The sequence below is a fragment of the Callionymus lyra genome, chromosome 13 (genome assembly GCF_982586985.1).
Source record: "Callionymus lyra chromosome 13, fCalLyr1.hap1.1, whole genome shotgun sequence".
Classification (NCBI taxonomy): domain Eukaryota; kingdom Metazoa; phylum Chordata; class Actinopteri; order Syngnathiformes; family Callionymidae; genus Callionymus; species Callionymus lyra.
Window position 1 is genome coordinate 13,736,925 of NC_141830.1, and position 11,618 is coordinate 13,748,542.

At 40.5% G+C, this 11,618-nt stretch overlaps 1 protein-coding gene across 2 annotated transcripts in view; it reads right to left on the reverse strand.

Moving 5' to 3' along the window:
• LOC148067455 (transforming growth factor beta-3 proprotein-like) overlaps positions 1-9,332 on the reverse strand; it is a 179,205-nt gene extending 169,873 nt beyond the window's left edge. The window contains exons 1-7 of one of the 2 annotated variants that reach the window (XM_087805230.1): positions 8,811-9,332; positions 6,375-6,535; positions 5,639-5,768; positions 5,461-5,568; positions 5,212-5,377; positions 4,993-5,146; positions 3,909-4,071 (exon numbers count right to left, since the gene is read on the reverse strand). In XM_087805230.1, coding sequence (XP_087661356.1) covers positions 3,913-4,071; positions 4,993-5,146; positions 5,212-5,377; positions 5,461-5,568; positions 5,639-5,768; positions 6,375-6,535; positions 8,811-9,156 — 1,224 coding nt within the window. In that variant the 5' untranslated portion in view covers positions 9,157-9,332 and the 3' untranslated portion in view covers positions 3,909-3,912. Of the gene's footprint in view, positions 1-3,122; positions 4,072-4,992; positions 5,147-5,211; positions 5,378-5,460; positions 5,569-5,638; positions 5,769-6,374; positions 6,536-8,810 lie in introns of those variants that run through there. The other variant, XM_087805229.1, reaches the window with a different exon arrangement.
• Between the last annotated feature and the right edge of the window lie 2,286 nt (positions 9,333-11,618).

Consider the following 11,618-nt stretch of genomic DNA (forward strand, 5'->3'; position numbering starts at 1 on the left):
TGAAACACCTGTGAATGGGTCGGCGTTGGGTGTTCTTGACTGCATGACCAGAGAACAGTTGGCCGACTGAAGTTCTGACCACAGTAGATGCAGGTCATTCTCGGAAATGTTCGGTTCAGACTTCATTTTGAGTTTTAATTAAATTAATTTCTTGAAGTCTTTATTTAAACTTTGTATTCTGTTAAATATTTTCCCTGTGATTTAAATGATCACTTTAAAATATATACCTTATTGAATATTGTTTTGATTGTTTAAGTGCTTTGTGACCCTGGTCTGGAAAAGCGCTATACAAATAAAAATTACTTACTTACTTACTTACTATGAAATTAAACATTTAATTTGAAAGACATTTTCATACCATTCTATTAATGTATATTATAACATTTTAAATAGTTTTTCCAGTTATAATGAATTTTACAAACACTTCAGGCTCATTAACACAATGTTTTTTTTCGTCTGTTTTATTAAACCTGTGTGTTATCTCTGGGTGAAGGTGACCCAAAGGACTGAAAACAAACGTGTTTATGGTATCCCTTGTGTTGTCTCTGGGTCCAGATGAACGACCTCCACCACTGCATATGTATTTATGGAAGCCAGGGAGAGCGTAACCTTAACCCAGAGACAAAATAAAGGTATACAATTATTACATTTGTTTTCGGGCCTTCGGGTCACCTTGACCCTGAGATAACACAAGGGTTAACATTGAAGCAATCTTTAAAGAAAAACAAGATTTATCTTCAGTTTATTACCAGAAGAGTTATGCTGATGAATCATTTTAAAAGATGCTTTTTATATCTTTAAGGCTTTTCTTACTGTTGTCCAGACCGTGTCGGACCTCCCATACATTTGTTTAGCTGCGGTGGTCTATGGAATTGATACGTGTTTACTCTCTTGCTCACCCTCCTCTATTTTTCCAGTCAAAGTGTGTGGATGCATGTGTGTTTCTCGGAGCCATGTGACACGACTCTTTCCACCCGGGGGCCTGAGAGAAAAAAGTTCTGATGTGACCTGATGATTTTATAGCAGGAACAGTCACTTTGAGGTCTCCATCTCTCACACTCACTCACTCACTGCTCTGTCTGTCTCTGACTCCCCAATCTTTTTTTCCCCCTCCTCGCACATCTGTTAATCTGCTCAGGGAAAAGGCAGCACACAGTTTTCCAAACTTCTGTGAATTTACGTGTCGTGCAATTCATCATTGTAAGTCTTGGAAGAGCGGGAGCCGAGAAACTCACACTCACAAATCTGATCTTCATCTCAGACTATTGTGACTCGTTCAGAAGCTCCAAGGTGGTTTTATCGCAGGTTTTGGGGCTCGAGGTGCTCACATTTCAACATTATGGTGGACATTTTTTTGCTCCTTAAATAAAGCTGTCACTCCAAACTTTTGAATAAAAAAAAAGGAAATTGCTCCTTTTTTCTTTTTAACGAAGACCAGCGTTCGGACCTCATGGTGGCCTCTGGTGTGTTTGTGTGACAGTTCTTGTCCGTCTGAGTGTGACGCTGAACAATGACGGGCAGACAGCGAGAGGGAATTCTCTCTGACCACCTGTCAGCCCACATTAGTTCAGCAGAGCGGTGAGAGCGCCCACACAAGTCTGTGCTGGTCCACGAGCCTGGCTTCGGAGGCTAACACCAAGACCTTTATCTTGTCAGGATGTGGCTTTACTGGATGCATTTTTGGACTTTTTAGACCATGTGCAGTGGACACGAGAGAGAAAATGTGGCATTTGGTCGGCTTCCTTTGGAGCTTGTCCAGGCAGTGTGTTGGACCAGAACCAGGTGGGGAGATTTACATCTCAACTCCGGTCCTGAGGACAAGGAAGTTCATAAAGAGCTCCTGCTTCCCCTTTTATATACTGTATACATAATATATGTTTCCAAAGTGCCTGGTAGTGAATACAACTAAATATTCCCCCCCATCCCCGAAATTATGAATGAAGTTTTGAGTCGATAAAATCCTCATTTAAGATGAAAACCTTCTTTATCTCTTAAGCCTTATTTAAGATTTGCAGGACCTTGATCTTGGTGTTTAAATAAAGTTTTCTTTGAATTTTCACATAAACTGTTTTTATTGAAGTCCATTTATTTGTGCCGCTAAATTTCCAAAAATGTCTTCACAGCAGAAATGGATTTTGGCGTCGATTATCGACCGTCACCCCAAATTGGCCAGAACTTTTAACAGCCCGGTTTAAATGACTAAATGAACGTGGCTAATAACCGGACTACATTTCCCATTTTTTTTCACAAGACTTAATAAAAATGTCTTTTCTTGAAAAATGTTTAAGCCGACTTGTAAAGTTTGTTATTTACAAGCTGCACGACAGATGGTACTCGGATCAACAGTCACTCTTACATTAAAAATGCAACTTATATTTGTGTTTAACATTGTATGATAAACCTTTTGAATTACAAAACAACAAACATAGTTGGAAGAGGTTAATCAAAATAGCACTGTTAATAAACAATAACTTACTGTCATTTTCTTGATGATTTTTTTTGTTGTGAAAACATAAAAAGGGCTCAAAAACTGCAAAACTTTATGCGTATGTTCATCTATAGATATTGACTATATTGTCGTACTTTAGGAATTTCTGTAACTTTACCATATAATTACGTTATAGTTTTTTTAATTGCCTTTTCTGCTCTGTAACCTCCGCTCTATAAGATCTGCTCTGTAACTGCAGTTGTGTAAACTCCACCCTGTAACTGCAGTTATGTAAACTCCACTCTGTAACTGCAGTTGTGTAAACTCCACTCTGTAACTGCAGTTGTGTAAACTCCACTCTGTAACCAGTCTATTACTGCAGTTGTGTAACCTCTTATCTGTAACTGCAGTTATGTAAACTTTGCTCTGTAACTATTTTAGTGTAAATGTCACTCTGTTGCCCCCCCTTAGTAACTGCAGTTGTGTAACCTCCACTCTGTAACTGCAGTTATGTAAACTTTGCTCTGTAACTATTATTGTGTAACTGCCGTTCTGTAACCTTTACTCTGTAGATAAACATTGGTTATGAACACAAATAGTGAGAGACATTTTCAAACGTTTTCTTTTTATCTTAATAACAAAGAACGAAGGGCAAAGATTCTACATCATATACAGAAGACTTCAACATAAAAGATCCTGTTCAGCTGGTAAGACCTTTGCTACCTCTACAGATCTCTTCCCGGTGACAGAAACAATCTCTGTTTAATAATTACATAACAGCTGCTATTAATGAAACCCCCCAAAAATTGCATCAGTCCATTTCCAGTTTGTTCTTTGATCTCCCAGAAACTATTTGAACCTGTTAGCAATGAAATCTTCCAGTGATTGGCAGCGTGCTGCTCATGGCTATTTTCCATCACACTCCCTCTCTTCCACACAGGTCACATACTCTTCTCCTTCCTCTTCTTCTTCTTCTTCTTCTTCCAGTTTTTCTATTGGATGCACCGACAAAAAAGGGCCCTGCTGACTAGCCAAGAAAAGAAAAGCTTGGCTCAATGTCTTTGTTCGTTCACTTTCCATTGCAAATCCAGAAGGCATTCTCCCCTTCGCTCTGACCGCAGAGATGGCTTTAGATTCAGCACCAAGTCTGTCCTTTCTCCTTTGTGTTTGAAGATAATGCCCACTCTTTCAACTAGAGGAAACTAAAGGAAAAACGATCCATCCCGCGAGGACTCTCCCAGCGGTGCTTCAACGAAACGATCCCAAGGTTAGAAATGAAAAACAACTCTCTGACCAACAATGTAGAGGCTGTTGAGTTACAAAACAGACTCATTATCTAAACAGAATTTTTTTTGTGGGGAAAAAAAAACAAAACCAAAGAACTCAAGTAATTAAAAAGAAATTGTGCGACATTTCAAAGAGGTCACAAGTCATTTGTCACAGCTAAGAGTCCAACAGTCAGTGATGGTGACGGACTCACCACCTCAGCTACACTTGCAGGACTTTACTATCATGTTGGAGAGCTGCTCCACTTTAGGGGTCCGTCCGGAGTAGTAAAGTATAGTGAGGGGCTCCAGGTCTTGGGGGACACAGCAGGGGGAGGCAGAGGCTTCTGGGTTTAAAGTGTTGTACAGGCTCAGCATCTGTAAGAAACGATCAGGATAAATTATTTCAACTTATAATCAAACAAAGCTTTAGAAAAGTCTGTCTGGAACATTAAAGTATTAAAGTCAAATCCTGTTGAACTACTACAGCATGTATTGTGGTTTTTCTTCAGGTCTTGGTTAAATAATTGGAATTAAATAGCTTATTTTTGTAGCTATTGCATATCCAAGAATCTTAAAAGCAAATTATGTTGTTGTTTAAGATTAATAAAGGAGCTAAGGTAAGATAAAACTTTATTGATCCCTCAGGAGGTCTCCTTCGGCAAATTGTTTAATATATGATACGATAGATATGATATTTATGGGATGTATATCAAATAAATTGCTACCACTGTATCTTAAAGGTCTTAATGTTTCAGGGCCATTGTCAATATAAATCTTTGCCATTTCTTTAAACACGACAACTAATGTATTCTTTTTTTTATGAGTTATGAAGGACTTATTTATAGTTTATTTTTGTGTAAATTTTACTAAAATATATTCACTCCCCTGCACATTACCCATCCAGTGATTCCGCCATCACCTCATGTGTGAGATAAGTAAGAACTCTGCCATATAAAATACAACATTTCAAATAAAATCATGATTTATACTTTCATGATAACACATATTTGTTCTGGCAATTAAAAAGACACAGTTCTTTTTATATTACGTCACAAACGGACCCTCACAACCCCTTGCTGGAGCCAAGGTCTCAAGCAGGCAAGTTTCCAAACATTTTGTCTAAATGAATTATAGATAGTAAACATTATCTGATCATAATACTGAAATCATTTTGGCCTATCTTTATCAAGAACTTCAACAGGACTTTGTTCTTGACTTTTTAATCTCATGTGTTCAACTCTGAAGGGGATGTTGGCTCTATGGGCAGAAGACGAGGTCATGTGGGTCGTTTCTTACCGAGCTGTGTGTTGAATCTGTGCTCCTCAAGTAAGGACAAGGCCCTGAGCAGTAGTTGGCATCATAGCCACTTGGTTCGTGGATCCACTTCCAGTCCAAGTCGCGGCGGAAATCGATGTGCAGGCGTCGAACACAGCAGCTCTCTTCTGTGTTTCTGTGGCAACGGACGGCAAAAGTCAGCAACTTCCTCCAAAAATCACACAAAAGGCAACGACTTACGAGAAGCAGTAGTTCGTGTCCAGCGCTCTCTTGCGCCTCCTTGAGGTCTGCGCTTCCAGGCGATGAGACGGGATCATCATGAGGATGAGATGAGGGAGGTTCTGCTCCTTGTTCCTCCCGAGGTGGCTGAGGTCCAGTCGACTGCTCTCCTCCTCTCCATCGACGCCTACAGGGAACAGATCGAGGGATTCAAGAGATTTAACTCACTTTAGAAGCAGGGCGTTAAATAAGATGTGTTTTCACACAAACCTTTAAACTTGACTTCAAGCACCTCGTTTTCATTGGCTATGATGTCTCCGTTGGGGTTGAAGGTGTGACAGGGACAGTGCACGCTGATTTCCAGGCCAAAATTTGTTGCTGATAAGAACCAAATGGTCTGAAGGTCAGGTCAGGTCGTCTTCACCGACCCGAATCATCGAAGTCATACCTCTGCTATTCAGCCACTCTTTCACCGTCTTGGTCACGTCGAAGGACACCCACTCTTCAGGTGCTTTGGTCTGGACGCTCTTGGCTGAGATGTACCGCTGTTTCCTGATGTGTTCGTTTGGTCTCACGATCTGAAGCAAAAACATCACATTATTTTATGGCGCTTTTCGTGGCACATGGAAACTTAATTAGTAGACGTCAAATTTTTAACTAGGTTCTCATTTTTAAAAAAAATGTTGTTGCCTTTAGTGTGTCATGCACTTTGGAAGAAGTCATTACTACCTAACCCATGTATTCAGAATTCTCATTTAAATTCTAAATGGTGCCTTTCATGCTTTACTATGTTTTTATATAAAAGTATAATGTAAAGAGTCATCGTTTACATACCATCTATTGGCTACTACAAAGACAGTTTCTTCATTTAACATCCCAGAGAGCAACACTTTGCAGGAGCCAAGGCCTCAAGCAGGTTCCCACTCAATAAGACATGATTTATCTGATCTTTTAGGTAGTTAGACAGATGTGTTTTATCTAAGCACCCTTTAAAACATGTGGGATTAGGAGAGTTTTTGCAGACAACTTCAAACTGAATGGTACAGTATGCTTGCTGGCTTAGCTAGTGGCTAACAGTGGTAGCTATGTGGAAATTAAAGATAATAATCTAATTGGTAAATGGCAATAGTTTGGCAAAATGACCCGTTTAATAGAAAGGACACGGTAACAATACCTTTACGCACCTGGTAGAGCTCAATCCGCTGTTTGTTCCTCTTGGCACTGGAGTTTGGGATTCGAAGAGCTCGAAACTCTGCCCTGAAGATGTTGGTAGCGTTTCTTTCCATTTCAGAAATGTTGAAGCGGAAGATTTTAGACGTTCCTTTTGTACATAAGGGCAGATCATCTGGAACAGAGCAGATTCAATAAAGCAATTTAATTGGGGAACACATGTAAAAGCAGATGTTTGAGATGGAGCCGGTGCAGCTTCCTCTTCAGTGGGACATTTAATGTAACAATAGTCATGCTTGTGGTTCCAGCGGCAGGAAGAGGATTGTAACAATGGCTCAGTTCAGCCATAAACCTTACATATGATTATGACATTTCACTTCAACAATCATCTAAAGAAAAGATTCTTAAATCATAAAACTCAAACACAGGGACCTAGGATAACAATCAAAATGTTTGTAAGTGCATTGTAGTACACATTATATGTTCTACCTTAACTACTTCTAAATTTGTCATCCAAGAATTAGACACTTTTGTTGAGACTCCAAGAGATTGTTTGGCTCAAGATTTGGCTTTTGTTTAACCTTTTAGCCACTTGCTTGATCTGGTTTGACACCACTCATCCTTCATTTTCTGGAGGGTAAAACAATGTAGACATTTCTGGTTACTATTGGTAATTACCATGGTAAGGAAGATAAGAAAAGAGTAAAGATATGACTCCAAAAATACAACTGAAGGCTTGCGGCGTTCCAAAACTTTAGCGCAAATTTGATCCGTCATTTAAAGAACCAGGTAATGTGGCACCAAAGCAGCTGTGTGTGTAGTTCCCGTCAGTTGTGGTGGTTACTAGCTAAAATGCTAATGTTATGAAATGAAGTATGACCTCACGCTCAAGGTATCGTTCTTAGCAACCCTTCGTCGCACTGACCACAGCGACTCTGTCACAGATACACGCCAAATTCTCACTATTTGCCTTCGCTATGAAAGGAAGCGCAACCACCAACTCCACGTCAAGTGTCTCCATCCTGTAATTAGTCCGTCACCAAGTTTCTGCTCCACTAACCTGTCAGGAATGTGTCACAAAAACTTCCTCAGATGCGCCCAAGAGCAACAGATTACTTTTGGATAGGTCAATAGACGAGAGCCATCGTACGCCAACATTATGAGTGATGTCACCTGTTCCTACCAGAAGGTAAAACTCTTCACAACCAGAGTACAAACTACTTTATGCAGTTATTGAGCTGCAGTAAAGTAATTTACATTGACCATATTAAAACCCAGAGGATGATGAAAGCAAAGAGGTTCATCTTCTTAAGGAGTCCTCATTGGACAATTCTCGTCATATCTCCGCACACATGTTACATTTCAAGCATAATCCACTATTTGTAACAATCGTCTATGATGTGCTAGGTTGTAGCATCACGTCGGTGTTTTGCTCACATCCCACTAATAAAGGTGAGATATGTGGATCTCTTAAGTCGGGGGAAAGATCCATTGGATTTGGGCAGCCATTTTTAAAACTCTATACTGTTAAGACGTGATAAAATTGTTCATTCAAGGCCTGAGGACTAATGTAAAGACTACTAGTCATCTGAAAAACTTCATAACTTTTAAGCCTTAAACTAATCTAGAGGAACAACAGATTTTTTCAAGATTTTATTCAAGTACCTGGAAAGCAAGATAGAGTGAGGGCGACATGTAACAAAACTGAAAAATCAAATGTATGATGATTTCAGTTTTCTCTCCCACAGAGAATGTGGAAAACTACACAACCTCGTGATCAGCCAACTTCGGAAACCAGACACATAAATATTGTGTGTACAAAAAGACCAAGACATAGGAAGTTAAACAGGCATCAAAGGGAAAGTTGTGTAAATATGGACTGAGGTTTGTGTTGTTCGAAAAAGAATACATGTTTACTTGATCTTTTTCCCCCTGAAATGAATTAGAGGAAAAAAAAAAAAGGATCTTGTGGCTCTGAAACAAACTCATATCCCGCAAGATTGGAAACAGAACATTACTCAGGACAAAAATGTTTCAGAACCACCTGTTCATTTCAATGAAAGTGTGATGCAACACACTTGGCTTTTTCTCTGGACCATGAGACCATCTGCACACACACACTCACACACACACACATCGATCCTTCCTCCTCGCTCGCTGCTCGAGACTCTTCTGCTTAGAAACAGTTACGATGTGGTATAAAAACAACAATATTCATTGGTGTAAGAGTACACGCCTGCCTTGTTACACTCCATAGTGATGTTTCATTCTATGGAGTGGCGAGTGTAGTGACAAGTCTCCTTTGATCATATGTCTCCTGTCAAACTTTCTTAGACCTCTGTCTCTCGCCATCCTCCGAGCAAACCTCCCTAAAGTGGGCGATGGGTAAGATAATGGCAATATCTAGACACACAGATGCTGCTGGTGTTGAAGGTGTGAAGTCAACTTACTGCTCTCGTTAGGTTTATTCACCATGTTGAACCTGTAAATCTCTTTGGCGTAGTACTCGGTCTCAGTGTTGTCCTGGCCACAGGTCTGATGCCTGTCCCTGCCCAGCTGCTCCAGGAGCTCCTTGGTGCTGTTGTAAAGGGCTTGGATCTGGTACGGGATCTTATTGGGGCCCAGGGACTGCGGAGGGCTCGTCAGTCGCAGTTTGCTGAGGATCTGACCCCGGATCGCCTCCACGCGCTTCCTCTTCACGTGGTCGATGTCCACGGTGGCGCAGGTTGACAGGGAGGAGATGAGAGTTGCACAGTTGAGGAGGAGGACGAGCAGGACGATCTTGCACAGCAGCATCTTCTCCTGGTTTAAGTGATTTCCAGATTATGACTAAAAAATGATTTAATCTACTTTGAGTACAATTTGAAAGGAACTCCAAAGATAAGTTTTCAGAGGAAGATCAGAACCTCCCCTTTTCCAGTCAAACAAAACTCAATGTAAGGTCCTTAAAGAGTCCACATCTAGGAGACTGATCCACAAATGTCCTGCTGCTTGTCTGTTCATTCTCAGTCCAGTGTGTTCAAACCGCTCCTCCAGCCTGTGTCAGCGAAGTGGCTCTAGACCAGATGTGTGTAGGAATCTTTGTGGACTTGTGAGTGTTTTATACCTCGACTCTCTGATGGAGGAGGGAGGGGCATCCAGAAACCTGAGAGAGAAAAGAGGGAGCGAGACTTCCGAAACCGGCTGCAAAACACCGGGCTTCCACCGAAACACGTGAGGTGATATTCTGCTCTACTATGAGGCTATGTTGTCACGTTTTGGGTCGAGTTCAGCAATGACTTCATCCTTTTGGGCTTCTGGGGGAAAAAAAGGGGGTTAAAAGGTTTAAAAAGGTGATTGATAGTTGTCGAGGGTTGCACGGCCTCCCTCTGCTGTTCGGTTGGGGTTACTGCAGCGACGCCTTTAATTAACCGAACGTTAATAAGGGCGTGTTTATTGTTCTGCTGCGCATGTGCGGTGGAAGCTCTGAACAGGTGAGTCCGACTGACGAGGAATATTCGTTTGAAGCTACTTTTCTAACTCTATAGCACAATTCGTGTCTTAGTTTTTAGTATTTAGGATTTAAACGTGTCTCCTCGTTGCCTTCAGTATTTCATCCAACATAATGACAATAATGGACAGAAAGCTGAGTCGCTTTTTGGGGACCTAGCTAGCTCTGAAAGCATTGACCATGAATAAAATATACTTTTAAAGTGGTTGTCAAGATGTAAAGAATGTTTTGGAGAATTAAGCAGGAGATTTAAAGGTAGCACTAGTAAATAAAAGAGACTTAAAGTCCCTCAACAAACTCGCATAAGCGTGTTCAATAAAAACATTTTATCATAAATAACTGGTGTTAGAAAGTAACAAATATTAAAAATAACATACAATACTCAATACGTGGTAAAAGAGGACTTACAGAAAACGGGTATAAATTGATAAAGATTAAGGTTAAAATTTGCAGTGGCACTTACTAATAAAATTATGAAAAAGATGTTGAAAATGGAACCTAAATACATCCCAGAACTTATTTGTAGTGGAATCTTAGGAAAACCTACTTTTTAAAATAGAGGCAAGAATTTCTAATTTTAACTCACTATTAATCGATACTGAACAAGTTCTATACCTGCTCTGTTGGCAGTTCTCCATTAAACCAGCAGGTGATGCTACATAACAAGTTGGTGCGTCTTTCACACCAGAGATATTTGAAAGCTCTTGAAATATAAATGTTTGGCTCCAGATTGTAACAATGTTATTGAGTTTAAAAACTGCTTCGCGCAGACGATGTTGACTGACTTCTAAGATACACTAGTCTTGGTCATCAATTCTTCCCTTGGAAAAAATGAAAAATAAATTGGTGGAAAAGAGGAAGAAACCAGTAAAACAAATATTTTAACCCCAGAGTCAGTGTTTCCATCTTTTATCGGTTATTTTGAGCACATTTTTCACGGCCACAATGACACATCAGTGCTAAACACATATTGTAGTATCCTTGCTGTCTGGGGTTTCCTAGACATGATCCCATACATCTCACTTGCACCCCTCATCCAGCAGTTACCTCAGCACTGGCTCGGGCTTTAGTGAGTCACCCTCTAAAAAATTTCTCCATCTCTCACTACTGGAATGCAGCTTCAGACCAGCGGACAAAAAATAAAAACACATGCTGGTTTTTACGGAGGAATCTGTCCTGCTTTTTTCCTCCAATGTTCCATCTGCTGACATGTCGGTCCGCGTCGACCTGTTAAAGTCTGTAAGTAGCAGCTCTCTATACATAGGTCTTCTTTGGTTTCATAGGGTAAAAGATCCGATTTAAGGTCCGAGACGCTCATTTTAAGATGAATTTCAAGTTCTTCGGGGCCTCCTGCCATGTTAGTCCACGACCTGAGCCCAGAGTAGTAACTCAGTTTTCATCTGCGGCTCAAAACAAACTATGAATCATACTTTAAACGGCAGATCTGGTAGGAATGCTAACAGGAGACCCCTAAAACCCAAATCAGTGGAGACAATGATACAGTCATACAAGCGAGATGACTCACTTGATGCGTCCACCATCTGTGTTAGTCATTCCTTTCACTTAGACATGTACACAGGAATGGGACAGCACACTGGCTAGACGATGACTTGAGGTGAGGTCACGTGTTTGACTCAGTGGTTTTACAAAACTCTGATTATGAGCTGAATAAAAAAAAATATCATATTACTCCAATGTGGCTTTCTACGGTCGAACACAGTCCACCAGGTGGCAGACTAACGCAGCACTGGAGAGGACCTGAAGAACT